At 38.5% G+C, this 13,955-nt stretch overlaps 3 protein-coding genes across 10 annotated transcripts; 2 read left to right on the top strand and 1 right to left on the bottom strand.

Moving 5' to 3' along the window:
- The first annotated feature begins 1,480 nt into the window (after positions 1-1,480).
- On the top strand, positions 1,481-6,176 carry SETH2 (UDP-Glycosyltransferase superfamily protein). 8 transcript variants are annotated; one of them, XM_059599554.2, is made up of 12 exons: positions 1,481-1,626; positions 1,785-1,809; positions 1,944-2,123; positions 2,367-2,572; positions 2,848-2,984; positions 3,231-3,803; positions 4,370-4,524; positions 4,853-4,943; positions 5,090-5,206; positions 5,302-5,405; positions 5,724-5,814; positions 5,903-6,176. In XM_059599554.2, the coding sequence occupies exons 5-12, from the start codon at positions 2,865-2,867 to the stop codon at positions 6,008-6,010; spliced, it is 1,359 nt and encodes a 452-aa protein (XP_059455537.2). In that variant the 5' UTR covers positions 1,481-1,626; positions 1,785-1,809; positions 1,944-2,123; positions 2,367-2,572; positions 2,848-2,864; the 3' UTR covers positions 6,011-6,176. The 8 variants fall into 8 exon arrangements, with proteins under 8 accessions (XP_059455537.2, XP_059455533.2, XP_059455536.2 ...); XM_059599550.2 differs by having other exon boundaries at positions 1,785-1,852; XM_059599553.2 differs by having other exon boundaries at positions 1,785-1,880; positions 1,997-2,123.
- A 1,421-nt stretch (positions 6,177-7,597) lies between these two features.
- LOC132185573 (uncharacterized) lies at positions 7,598-8,741 on the top strand. The gene has a single exon (XM_059599333.2). It carries the CDS (start codon positions 7,707-7,709, stop codon positions 8,589-8,591), a length of 885 nt encoding a protein of 294 aa, XP_059455316.2. The 5' UTR covers positions 7,598-7,706; the 3' UTR covers positions 8,592-8,741.
- Positions 8,742-9,238: 497 nt separating this feature from the next.
- On the bottom strand, positions 9,239-13,231 carry MOL1 (Leucine-rich repeat transmembrane protein kinase family protein). The gene is made up of 2 exons (XM_059598695.2): positions 10,432-13,231; positions 9,239-9,799 (listed from the first exon to the last, which is right to left on the bottom strand). The coding sequence occupies exons 1-2, from the start codon at positions 12,989-12,991 to the stop codon at positions 9,465-9,467; spliced, it is 2,895 nt and encodes a 964-aa protein (XP_059454678.2). The 5' UTR covers positions 12,992-13,231; the 3' UTR covers positions 9,239-9,464.
- Positions 13,232-13,955: the final 724 nt, after the last annotated feature.

The following is a 13,955-nucleotide window of genomic DNA, read 5'->3' as shown; positions in this document are numbered from 1 at the left end:
AACTATTTTACTTACATATGCTTACTAAAATAATGTGTAGTCCTAAATAATAATATGGATTGGGTGTGACGGTATGACCCACCCGAATGTATTCGTGAGATTCTTGAGGCAAAGCAATCTGCTTTGTATTCTTTTATATGATTCTAATGAAATCACTTTTACTCAACAAAAAAAAAAAAAAAAAAATGATATGTAGCTCATTTATTGGTACCCAAAACAATTAATTAAGAAAAATGTAATGAGTACCAATTAATGAACTTCACATCAGTTTTGTAAGCATTTGTTAGTAAAAATCTAGTACCCTTAGAATTTCTCATGTTTAATAGGGGTGTACAAGTTAGGGGTGAAAATGATCATTAACAGCTAACTGCTTTTAAATTAAGTTAGCAAAAACCACTAACCAACTAGGTAGTTATGGTTAGAGGTCTTAGGTTTTTTTAAAATCACTAGCCGCCTATATATATATTTTACCTATAGATATATAAAAAAGAGTATAACTTTAATGCGGTTTTTGCATGAACCAATGGTTTTGTGCCCACTATTCATAAGCTGACACATCGGCTGGGAACAAAATAATAACATGTTACCAAAACACATGATTCTTCATCTTTTATTCTTAAAAACAAAACCCTAATAACACAATCTCAACCCGCCGCCTGCCCCCACTACCGCCGTCGCCCATCACGCCATTTGTCGTCTCCGCTTGCAGCCAGCCACGCTGCCTGGTATCTCACTGTAACTCCCCAAAATTGGCATTAGCCAGCCTGGCAAGATTACTGGCAATTACTCCAATTTTAACCAACCGGTGGTTAAATGGGGAATCACTCATCTAAGCATTATCAAAGTTAATGAATAGGTAGATGAAATAAATAAGATAAATCTATAATTCATTACAAGGACAAGTAGCTTGGAGGAAAAAGAAAAAAAAAAAAAAAAAAGGCAGTAATTACTAATTTGGAGGAAAAGTATATGAGAGCCCCTACTATCATGTCCATCCTGATAACACATATTTTGTAGCTTCAAATTATTATGTGACACATCATTAATTTAAGAAAAATGCAAAAAATAAAAGTGAGAACAATTACATCAAATCGGATAAAAAAAAACCCAGTAGCCGGCAAAACCCATGGACCCACGCCGGGTGTCTCGCCAAACCCACGGGTTTGGCCAGCGGTGAATGCCTCAAATCCCGCCGGCAGTGACTTGCCTCAAAACTTATTTCTAATGCCTCAAAACCAGTTTCTAATGATCAAAAACCCATTTTTAATGCTTAAAAACTCGTTTCTAATGCTACAAAACTCGTTTTTAGATTCAAAATTAAAATTTAGAAGTAGAAGATTAACCCTTTATCGATTTAATCACCATAAAATTTAGTGTATTATGATCAAACTTATTTTTGTGCACTTTTTATATTTTTGCTTATGTGTAAATTATTAATCGAGGGCTGTAAAAGAAGTGTTACGATGGTCTGATAAAAGATTTTCCCAATGACCCGGGCAGAACCCAAACACCCAAGAATTGCTCCCTCACAATTTTTGAAAACCCCCTACAGATTTTTGATTTCGCTTTCGAAGGAAGAGATCGAAGAGATATCTTCCTGGTCACCATTTCCAAGAGTTTATTCAAGTAAATATTTAGGATTTTGACATTAATATTGTTATGTTTTTCGATCTGAAGCACTAATGGTAGTGGAAGTGTAAATGATAATTTTTTTTTGATTCTTTTGGCACAATATTTTGTTCACCAGCTCGGCCCCATCTGTGCCTAAAGCTACTTGTGTTCAGTCTGCAGGTCAAGCTCGCCCCTCAGGTTCATAAAATTGCCCGAACCTCGCCCCTTAATATTTTCTTGGGTAATATAATATCAGATGATAGTTTCAGGTACCCTTTATCTTTTTCAGAATTAAGCTTTCAATCCTTCTTTCTTTTTTGGTCTTTTGGCAGTTCGGTTATGTTCGTTTTCAATGGCCATGATAATAATACGATGTTGTTGAAAGATGTTGATGGTGACTTGGATTGGCAACTTCAGTTTTGCGGGGTTCTTGATTGTTATGGGTGCCACAGGGTTGCAGAGGCAGAAAAAGTTGTGTAGAAACAAGCAGCTTCATCTTTCTCTGTAAACAGGTAAAGTTTTATGTAGAAGAAGTTTATTTTTTACTGTTAACCTCATGCATCACCAGAGACTGCATAGTGTAAATTGAGGTAACATAATGTGTGCACAAGAGACTGTATCAATAGGGGTGATTAAATGAGTTGAGCTCAGATGGTATAGATTGTGGCGACTGGTAGGGATGGTGGTAGATGAATGTCTAAAGGGGAATGCTATTAAGTGGGTTAGAGAATGACAAATATCAATCAAATTTGTAGGAAATTTGCTGAGCCGAATGTGAATGCTTTACGTGTCAAACTTCAGGCCAATCACCCAGTGTTCACGGATCAGTCCGGTTCCTTGTGATTAAAAACAACTAATTTCAATTCCTATCGCAAACCCAAGTACCAGAGGCCCCTAAATTTCTCATCCCTCTCAGAAAGGTTAGCAGTTAGCTCCTGATTTCAGCTTCCATAGCTGCTGGGTGAGGATCACTCTCTCCATGTTTTCTTGTTTTCTATTTTGTTTTTCCCTGTTGGGCTTATTTTGGATGCTGCAAGAAATCTTTGTGTTATGCGTTGGTGGTCTTACCTAAAAGATTGCCTTGGAATAATATATACTTGTAGTAATTTTGTTAAAAGTGTCTTGAATATGATATTACTTTTGTTTCCTGTACTGGTAGTTTTCCTCGTCATTTTGTTGTTGGATCTTGAATAAAATACTGTCTACCTCATAAATAGAAGATTGGTTTTATTGCAGGCAATTGTGATTACTTAATGGGTGAACCAAAAAGGCATAGGGTTCTGATGGTCTCTGATTTTTTCTATCCCAACTTTGGCGGTGTAGAGAATCACATCTATTATCTGTCACAATGCCTACTAAAGCTTGGTCACAAGGTCAGAGAGTGTTATTTGGTTTGTTGGTCAACTCTTTGCTCTTTCATTAGCCATTTGTAGAGAAAGTGAGGAAAGAGGAGATTGAAGGTTTCTTCTGCTTTTTTTTTTTTTTAAAAAAAAAAAAAAGAAAAAAAAAACCAAAAAAATGTTATATCTGTACTTTTTTCTTTTTTGTTGTTGCATAAATTATCAAGAAGAAATTTTTTTGTCCTTGATGACAAAGACTTTGTTTATTTCACTGTGCAGGTGGTGGTTATGACTCATGCCTATGGAAATCGTTCTGGGGTGAGATATATGACTGGTGGCCTGAAAGTCTACTATGTACCGTGGAAGCCATTTCTCATGCAAAATACATTACCAACCTTTTATGGGACACTTCCAATTATAAGGACTATCCTTATTCGAGAAAAAATATCGTTGGTTCATGGGCATCAAGCCTTCTCAACTCTTTGCCATGAAGCTTTAATGCATGCACGCACTATGGGGTACAAGGTTGTATTTACTGATCATTCACTGTATGGTTTTGCTGATGTGGGAAGCATCCACATGAACAAGGTATTGCAGTTTACTTTAGCAGACGTAAGCCAGGCCATTTGTGTTTCTCATACAAGCAAAGAAAACACTGTGCTACGTTCAGGTCTGCCACCGGAAAAGGTCTTTGTTATACCTAATGCTGTTGACACAGCTATGTTCAAGCCTGCCACGGAGAGACCCAGTGGTGACGAAATTGTTATTGTTGTGATTAGTAGATTGGTTTATCGAAAGGGTGCAGATTTACTTGTTGAAGTCATTCCAGAAGTTTGCCGCATTTATCCCAATGTGAGTTGCTTTAATCACATTATTTCTTATTGGATTTCTATTCGTGCTTGTTGGCCGTTACACTTGGTTTTGTTTTCTTCGTTGATATGGAAGTAGCATGAATTATCCCCTGATTCCATGTTCACCATTATTAGTGGGTCGCTACTTTTCTGTTAGCAACTGCCAAAGTTAATGAGAGATTATGGAGTCACCGGGTCAGCGTAACTTGACTAGGTGATTTATGACTTCCCATTGTGCCCCCAAGCCCATGTGTTAGATCTTTGCATGCACGATAGCTTTTCGTCGTCTAATGGTGAGGGGGAAAATGCTAACAACTCTATTTATAAGTCAGTGGACATGCCCTGTATCCTGGGATTCATTAGATCAACATATTTATGACGTATCCAACTACTCACTAGTGTCTGTTCTGTTATTTTATCCTCCATTTGTCATTGAGAGATTTATATAAAGGGTTCACCCTGTTATGGATGGGGTTATCAGTTTATGTGATTAGGGGGGATTTATTCCATTGTTTGGGCAAAGGAAGAAGAGATTAACTCTTATTCTAATTTGAACTATATGTTAAGGTTCGTTTCATTGTTGGAGGAGATGGACCTAAACGGGTGCGGTTGGAAGAGATGAGGGAGAAGCATTCACTCCAAGATCGAGTTGAAATGTTGGGTGCTGTACCACATGCTCGAGTACGATCTGTCTTGATTTCTGGCCATATATTCTTAAACAGGTATCTATTCATGGAAGTTCTCTTTCAAGTATATATATTTTCAGTTCAATTATGTCGAGAAGAATTTTATTTTGACTTGGAGACTAGACAAACTGACTTGAAATTATGGTTTCTAAAATTCAAAATATCTGTTCATCTTATAGTTGGATGTAGCCAATTGCCAAATTTGTAAATGGAACTTAACAATTGTAGACAATAGAGAATTAGTGGCATCTCTCAACCTGCACAAATATCAGTTTAACCAAGTAGTAGCGAATTTTTAATGGATATGACCCTAGCATGGTATTTTTCTTCTATTTTTCTGATCTGATTTTTGTCCTTTTGGCAGTTCTTTAACAGAAGCTTTTTGCATAGCCATATTAGAAGCTGCTAGTTGTGGATTATTAACAGTCAGTACACGCGTAGGAGGTGTCCCAGAGGCATGTATAATGAGATGTTTCTTCTCTACCTAGTTGATATGATTAATATTATAGTCCTTTGTTAATGAGATCTTTGTTAGAATAGTTGAGCTCCCATTGATCTTTAGGTAGCATTTTAGTCTAGCTAACTTCTTGTGTCCTCATAGGTTCTACCAGATGACATGATTGTACTTGCGGAGCCAGATCCTAGTGATATGGTACAAGCAATCAAGAAGGCAATATCTATACTTCCCAAGATTGACCCACAAGCCATGCACAATCGTGTGAGTGCATTATTTAATATCAACTTTGGTCTATGAAGATTTGACTACTTATACAGTGGCCAATTTGTTAATTTTGTTTCCTTATTTGCTGATAGATGAAGAAGCTCTATAATTGGCATGATGTTGCGAAAAGGACAGAGATTGTATATGACCGTGCTCTGAAATGCTCGAATCAAAGTCTTCTCGAACGACTCTCACGGTAAGATAACACTTGATTGGATGCTCGTGTTTCAAGGCAAATTAGTCCACTAAAATGGATTTGTGGTTCATACATTATCGATCATCTATTTTGGCGATTACCTGTATAATCAAAACACAAAAATCTTCATTTGGTGGACAAAAGACCCAATTAAAGTTGTTTCTCCAATACTCCAAGTGTTCAGGTACTTGAATCGGCAATCACCAGCCTTGATGATGCTACCATGATACACTTGATTCAGTTTTTTTTTTTTTTTCTTATTTGTTCATTAGTTCATAGCATTAGGGGTTATTTCAAGAGGCTTATTTTGTTCACCAGGTACCTCTCATGTGGAGCTTGGGCAGGCAAGCTGTTTTGCTTGGTTATGATCATTGGTTTTTTGTTATGGAGACTATTGCAACTATGGCAGGTAACATAGTGCTTCTTCATGTCCTCTTTGCCATTCTGTTTTGTCTTCTTTCCCATGCGGTAATTATCTTCCTTCCATATTCCATTAGCCTGCAGAAGATATTGAGGTTGTACCTGATATTCTTCTACCCCATGATGAAGATAGAGAAATTTTGCATGACTTGAAGTCTTCCAACGAGGAACACAGCTTGAGATGATTCTTTTCTAGTTTCCATTGGTTTTTACATGTGTGTATTGTACTGGAAATATGATGTAATGAAATATTAGGGGCCCCTCTTCTGGTTCAAAGCTCTGCAGCTTATTTTTAGAACAGATTATAAGAGCAAATGTCCAAGCATTCCCAAATAAAAGCCCAAATCGACATGACTAAGTTTTCTTTTAAATTGCGTGGGAAGAAAAGGCGATTACTAAATTTCACTAACCACATATGCTAGGCGGTTAGCGGTCAGTAAACATATAACTGTCTGCTATAACCGTTTTTTTTTTAAAGTTGGGCCTTTGGGCCACAATGACGTTTATATGGTGATATGATAATATTCTACTACATACGACATCATTTCTAAATTTTTATATATATATTTAAACACAACGACGTCGTTTCATGTATTTATATATATATAATTGTGGATAAATGCAAAATTGTTTCATGTGATTTGCCTAAATTACAAATCACTTTTTGTGGTATAAAAAATAATTTTTAGGTTTCTATAGTTGGCCTAAATTACAAACCATTCCATGTGGTATAAAAAATAATTGATAAGTCTTCAGGGTATGCTAAAATAACACTTTACTCCCTAAAATTAATTTCCGTTAAGTAACTTAACAAAATCTATTACTTTTTCACGTCATGTAACTACTATAGTAAATTAATTTAATCTCTTCTATTCTTGAAATTCTACTTCGTGCGTAACCCTAACTTATTTTCATTTACCTCGTCACGATTTGTGAGCATTTTGCGAGAATTTGACGGTCGCATTTTGTGAAGTGGTTGAGGAAAATGAAGATGAGGGAGGGTTACACACAGAGTAAAATTTTGGGGATATAAGAGATTATGCTAATTTACTGAAGCAATATTAGGTTAATTTACTTGAACAGTATGACATGGAGTGAGAGCTGATGTGTAATCTTAGTTGGCGTCGTAAATGACATGAAAAATCCTAATTGTTATTTTTGAAAGTCAAAAATTAATAATAACACGTGTCGCGTCTTTATTGGGTATGACATGGCAAAGTGACATATTTTGTCGATTACTTAACGAAAATTGATTTCATGAAGTAAATTGTTATTTTGGCATACCTTAAGGACCTATAAATTATTTTTTATACCACATAGAGTGATTTGTAATTTAAGCTAACTACATGGACTTATAAATTATTTTTTATACCACATATAGTAATTTGTAATTTAAGCCAACCATAGGTCCACAATGACCAATTTTATATTTATCCATATAAATATAATATATATTATATAAAATATACATAAAGGCAATTAGAACCGCTAACCGTAACCGCCTAGGCGGTTAGTAATTTTTTCTAACCGCCTTCAAAAGCAATTAACGAAAATAAGTAGAGGTATTTGATCCTATTTCGTTAAAGAGAAATGTTAGTATTTATTCTTGTCCTTCTCTCATTTTTCTTCATCATTTGTTTTTTAAAAATTAACCATTAAATTTGTATGATTTATATGATGCATCTAAATGAAGGTAAATCTAATAATTGATTTTTTTTTCTTTAAAAAAAAAAAAAGAAAAAAAAAAGAGAGAAAAGTACAAGAATAGATGCTCACGTGTTCAAACCAATTTTTTTATATTTATAAAGAGAATACTTCTCCTACTAAACGTGGAAACCTCGTTATCAACACGACCAGGACCACGCGTCCACGACCGTAACCATGGCTACCTACAATCCCACTAACCCACCGCCACCGACACCGCTCTCCCACGCCACCACCACGAATAAGCCCGCCGTGGCTTTTACCACGCCCCCAAACTACGCTTCACGCCTCTCTCGCCTCCTCACCCTCAAGGGCTACGATCCCCTCTGGTGCCCCACTCTCGGCGTTCACGCCACCCCGCACACCCTCATTCCCTACCTCTCTCCCCCAAACCTCGACGCCTTCTCCGCCCTCGCCTTCACCTCACGCGCCGCCATCGACTCCTTCTCCGCCGCCGCTGCCGCTTTCGACCAGCCCCTCCTCTCCCCCCGCGGCGAGGCCTTCATAGTCGCCGCGCTAGGCAAGGACTCGGAGCTCATCAACCACGACGTCGTGTCGAAGCTCTGCGAAAACGCTAAAAGGATTAGGCTTTTGGTCCCTCCTGTCGCGACCCCGAGCGGCTTGGTCGAGTCGCTCGGGGACGGGCTCAGCCGGAGGATTCTGTGCCCGGTCCCGCTCGTGGTGGGCCTCACAGAACCGCCTGTGGTCCCGGACTTTCTCCGGGACCTGGAGGACAAAGGGTGGGTTCCGGTGAGGGTGAGCGCGTACGAGACGTGCTGGGCGGGGGCGGACTGCGCGCGCAGGATGGTGGAGAGAGGGCGGGAATTGGGTGCGGTGGTGTTCACGAGTAGCGCAGAGGTGGAGGGGCTGTTGAAGAGCTTGAGGGAGTTTGGGTGGAGGGATTGGGAGGAGTTTGTGAGGGAGAGGTGTCCGGAGGTGGTGGTGGCAGCCCACGGGCCGGTGACGGCGGCGGGGGCGGAGAGACTTGGTGTGAAGGTGGATGTGGTGAGCTCAAGGTTTGATAGCTTTGAGGGCGTAGTGGATGCACTTGGGCTGAGATAATGGATGAGATGGGCTTTTAGCTTAGCCGCTTAGGATTTTAGATTTTTTGATCATACTTGTATGTAATTTTGTTTTGTAATAGAAAATTTATGAAATTTTTTGTGTATGATTATAAGTTGCATTTCAATTACTCGTGGAATACAATGATTATGTTTCAGAAGAAGAGAATTTTAACAAATCCAGCTTTTCTTTTGTTGTCGACCTTTTCTTGTTTTACTAAATGGTTATCAAATATCCCTATCACCCTAGAACTTGTCATGAGTAGTCTTTTTAAATGGAGCTCTTTAATTCAAGAACATCTTTCATGCAGGAAATTGCAAGATAAGCCATGGCTTAGAATAAAGTCTCCTTGCAATCCAATTGAAAGCAAATTATGATATGGGTGTCCTTTTCAAACTAATCCTGGCTTAACTTGTTGGACAAAGTTTTCACCCCCTCTCACCCTCTCTCATTCCTCAAAACTTATTTGGCGATTTTAATGCACCAAATGATATGGGAGATTACTCATCCTTAGAGCGGGTGAAAATCATATACATGTGAGAATTTTCTCTAACCCGATTTAAAAGAAAACTTTGTCCCGGCTTAGTGAGCGGACTTTGCAACGTAACTGATTTTATGTAAAAGAAGGAATGTATGGCCCAAGTACAAAATGGGAGAGTGAAAGCAGAGAAATAAAATAAGTCCCTCAAAACCCATAAGATGGGTGAAGGGTGGTACACAAACCTTATAGGCAACTATAATACAGCAAAACAGTTCTAATAATTATCACAAAAGGCAAGCTATAGAACAAATTTACCACAAACAGTCACTCTTATTAGCTAACTATTTGCTATATCTTTTATGTCCTTAAATATGGTAATTGTGTAACTGAGATTATAGTCCTCCTGCTTTAGAAGTTGTGTCATTATCTTGTGGCTTCAATCCAGATAAAAGCTTCAGTGCATCTTCCATTGATGGCCGATCAGATGTCCTACTCCTAGTGCAGAGGAAGGCAACTTCAAGAACCAATTTTATCTCCTCTTTCACAGAGGGTTTAGACTCAACTTCGTTCTCATGGTGAATTTCTCTCAAAAGAACCTCCCTTGGCTTGCTGTGTATGCTTGTCCCCGCATCTGTCAACTTCCCATTTGTTAAAATTTCCACAATGATCTCTCCAAAGTTGTAAACATCCATGTAAAGCTCCTCTTTTATGGCATTGTTGGTTTCACCTGTTCAAAGATGAACAAAAAAACAAGCCTTAAGGTCTGCTTCTATTCCTGAATAAAGACTATGAGAATATATAGAATCAATAGAGGCTGATATACAAAAAGATATCAAACTTTGGAGAAATTCCCTTTCAAACGTCTTTCATGACTCTGTGGGCAAAATAGACTGGTTTTTTATGCTCTGTTTTGAAATAGTAGAGATAATTTGCTATTCATGATTGTATGTTGTGATTGCCAAGGAATATTATTCTTGCTGCTATTGACTTAACAAGCAACAACTTTCTTGGTTGGACCAGTTGTGATTTTTCAAAGCTTATAAAGTATATGTACAAGTTATTCAGACATTCTCTCAACATTGGTAATGTTGGAATATTTGGTGAAAGCTTTAATTTGTTTGTTTGACACAAAGGGAATAAACATCTTCTTAAGCTTTTGCACAATTGATGGTCTAACATGGTATTTCTGACTCCTACAGTTTGCCTCCATTTTAATTAAATATTCTATATAAATGTTTACCATTTTCTATCGGCTTTAAGTTTTTTAGATAACCGGCGATTTAGCAGCTATTTATAGAGAAGAATCCTCAGAACAGCTTACATGTACTACATGAAAGAATAATGTTTAGTTATGCATACCTGTTTCCTTCTTGGAAGCTGCTGGAAATGAACCTTTATTCAACTGTACCAGATATTTGAAACCCAACTCTGCCAAATGGGGTTCCATGTTTTCATCAAACACTATGTTACTCGACTTCAAATCTCCATGAGGAATTGCTGGATAACAGTCATGATGAAGGAAGCAAAGTCCCTTTGCAATCCCAACTATAATTTTGTACTTGGCTGCCCAGTCCCTTTTCATTCTCATCTTCTCAGCTAAATTCCCATTAGGCAAGTAGTCATACAAAAGATAAGCCAAGTGCTTGTTGTAGCAAAATCCCAGTAATCTAATCAAATTCTTGTGCCTTGCATTTCCCATTCGTGTTATGAATTCTGACATGACCCCCATTCTCTTTGCTTCCCATTCAATTTTCCTCACCAAAACTGTTATACCTGTGGGCAGGACTGCTTTGCAAGCTGAAGTTGATGGTGCTTGCACTGTTTCTGTGGATTCTGTAGAACTGAAGCTCCTCAAAACATCATTTGCTGTGAATCGAGGGAGTCCATGAAATGAGACCATCTTCCACTGGCCTTTAAATCCTCGGTGGAAATAAATTATACCAAGCACCGATGCTGCAATGACTACAACCACCCCTGCACTCAGTAGCAGGATCCATGTAATCTTCCCTATGCCTTTGCTTCCCAATATTGCAATTGAACCAGGACATGGTCGCAGGGGTGCTCCACATAGCTGCGGATTTCCAACAAATGCACTGCTATCCATTGATCTAAACAACTTTTCTGAAGGAATAGAGCCGGTGATATCATTGAAAGAAACATTCAGAAGTAGTAAGCTTGCAGAACTACCAAACTTCACAGGTATTGGGCCATTGAAACTATTGTGTGAGACGTCTAGGACACCAAGAGCAGGAAGACTTGCAAGCTCTTCAGGTATATGGCCTGACAAATTATTGTTTGCTAAATGCACCTTCTCTAGAAGCTGGCAATTAGAAACACTTTTTGGGACAGTTCCTGATAAGTTGTTCATGCTCAGTTCAATAAAAGAAATGGATTTGCAAGATTGGAATGGAGGAATATTGCCTGAGATACTACAAGAGGATGCTGAAAATTTCTGAAGATGTGGCAAAGACCATGTTTCTGCAGGGACCATGCCTCCTAGTTCTTGGTTGTTAGAGATATTGAAGTACTCAAGCTTGGAAGCTTGCGATATATCTGCTGGAATCCCACCTGTAAACTTGTTCCTGGACAAGTCCACGTAACTTATACCAGAAAGATGGCTGAATTTCAAAGGGATCTCACCTGAGAATGAATTATCTTCGAGTCGAAGACGAACAAGTGAAGAACAATTTGAGAGAGATGGTGAGAGACTGCCGGAAAATTTATTCGAAAACAAGATCAACTTAAATAGCATGCCTCCCGAACATATGTCAGGTGGAATGGTGCCAGTGAAAAAGTTTGTGGAAACATCCACCCACTTGAGTTTGGAGTTTCTGCCCAAGCTACGAGGAAGTGACCCAGAGAAGAAATTGTTCCATATAAGAAGAGTTTCCAGTGATGGAAGCTGTGCAATTCCTTCAGGGACAGTGCCATTCATCTCATTGTACATAAGACTGAGCAGTCTCAGGTTTTTCAACTCTGCAAAGCTCTCAGGTATAGGCCCAGAAATTTGGTTATCAGAAAGATCCAAATCTGTGAGAGGCATGATTCTGCCGAACTCCCATGGTATCAATCCTGTGAGCTGGTTTCTGAAGAGAAAAACTGATTGCAGCTTGGTGAGATTGGAGAGTTGCTTTGGTATTGGGCCTGAGAGATTTGCTCCAGCAATATCAAGATACTGAAGTTCACCCATGTTGCCCAATTCCCATGGAATACTTCCTTGATAAGTGTTGTAGCCAATCTCCATATGGGTGACTGTTTTGAGATTGCCCAATTCTGGTGGTATGCTACCATTCAGAAAATTTCCTGCCAGGTGAAGAAACTCCAGGCTCTTGAAAGAACCATATTCTGATGGGATTGGTCCCTTGAAATAACTCCCAGCAAAATTAAGAACCTTGAGATGGTCAAGCTGGGAAACTTCAATTGGCAATGGCCCTGAAAAGCTGTTGCTGAAGGCATCAAACAGAACCAGGTTCCGGACAGCAGATATCCCCCCAGGAAAGTGGCCAGAAAAATTGTTTCTTCTGATAGCTAAGCTTTTTAGACTGGTGAGGTTGAAAATTTCCACAGGAAGTGGCCCAGAGAAAAAGTTGTGGCTGAGGTTGAGATCAACAAGCCCAGTGAAGACATTGAATTGCTTCCCTGTCATTACACCAGCAAGATTCTTCATAGACAGGTCTAAACCAATAACAATGGTTTTGTTCTTGTCACAAGTGATGCCAGACCAAGAACATGCATATACTTCTCCTCCAGGTGCATTCTCTCCAGAAGGCAGAAGCCAGTCATTCAAACTGTGATAATCATCTACAAGCTCAGATTTTAGACTCAGAAGCGCCTCCGTGGAGGGATCAATGGCTGAGACCACAAAGATGAACATGGAAGCAAGAAGAAGATTGTAAGACAAGCACTGGAAAATCTCCATTGGAAATCGCAGTGCATGAGAAAGAGGGACAACTGTGAACACCCCAGAAAAGAGAACTGTCAGTTTATAATAACATAAATAGTATTTGTTTTGCTGAGCAAGGAATTCATGGGGACTAGAGAAAGTGAAGTTCAACTGTGCATAAAAGCAGGGAGAATGAGTGAATGAGTAGTGTATAGTGTTTAGTTGATATATGGGAATATTATTGGGTTGCTTTGGGAGCAAGAGGGGACCTCTGTGTTTTTGTTTATTTGGATGGTGTTGGCCATTAGGGAATAAAGCTCTTATACCTGGGGGCATCTTTTTCTTCCTTTTCACTGCAGAGAATCCAATAAGTTAGCAGCCCAAATTAATTTTGAATTGGTATTTGAACACTGTGGGACATGAAAGGAAATCATCAATATCCATGTTTAATGTTTTATGTAATAAAAAGGATAAAGGTGTCTTGTATGGCCTATTTGGGTTGGACAGATTGAAGCTAATTGCTGAATTTTAAGTAAGGTGGAGCATTATGTAAGAAAGGCATATCAGAATTGAAAATAATAGACATCTATTGAGATATTGCCATTAGCTTCTTTTAATTATTATTTTATGGATAAAGTTTTCTTTCAATTAAATTGAGTTAGAAGAATTTCCTCCAACTCAATCTATTAAAATAACATGTTTCCCAAAAAACAAAATTGAAAATTACGCATCGTTTGGTAACGACTTTTAGGGGTGTTTTTATTTTTAAAATTTCGAATGGGCGCTTTTTGAAAAGCATGCAGCCCTAGTGTGAATTTGACAACCTATTAAGACTAAGTAGCTGCAATTTGTCACTTTCGACTGTCACCCAACCATTTTTTTTCTTTTGTAGAATGCAAAAAGCTCAGCTAATATATAAGAGTTACCAAACATAGCCTCTATTAATGAATTGAATTGGAGAAAGTTCATCCAACCAAGTGTAGGCAATAACTTTGTTCAT

This window comes from Corylus avellana, chromosome 7 (assembly GCF_965113065.1).
Source record: "Corylus avellana chromosome 7, dhCorAvel1.hap1.2, whole genome shotgun sequence".
NCBI classification, from domain to species: domain Eukaryota; kingdom Viridiplantae; phylum Streptophyta; class Magnoliopsida; order Fagales; family Betulaceae; genus Corylus; species Corylus avellana.
Note: the sequence above shows the minus strand (reverse complement) of the source record. Positions and strands in the feature narration are given on the sequence as shown.

What these genes read in the sequence shown, in the direction of transcription:
- SETH2 (XM_059599554.2), top strand. Translation starts at nt 2,865, where the DNA reads ATGGGTGAACCAAAAAGGCATAGGGTTCTGATGGTCTCTGATTTTTTC. An exon ending in TTTGCCGCATTTATCCCAAT is followed by an intron (nt 3,804 to 4,369) that starts GTGAGTTGCTTT and finishes CTATATGTTAAG; the next exon opens with GTTCGTTTCATTGTTGGAGG. An exon ending in GCGTAGGAGGTGTCCCAGAG is followed by an intron (nt 4,944 to 5,089) that starts GCATGTATAATG and finishes GTGTCCTCATAG; the next exon opens with GTTCTACCAGATGACATGAT.
- LOC132185573 (XM_059599333.2), top strand. Translation starts at nt 7,707, where the DNA reads ATGGCTACCTACAATCCCACTAACCCACCGCCACCGACACCGCTCTCC.
- MOL1 (XM_059598695.2), bottom strand. Translation starts at nt 12,991, where the DNA reads ATGGAGATTTTCCAGTGCTTGTCTTACAATCTTCTTCTTGCTTCCATG. An exon ending in AGCTTCCAAGAAGGAAACAG is followed by an intron (nt 9,800 to 10,431) that starts GTATGCATAACT and finishes ATCTTTGAACAG; the next exon opens with GTGAAACCAACAATGCCATA.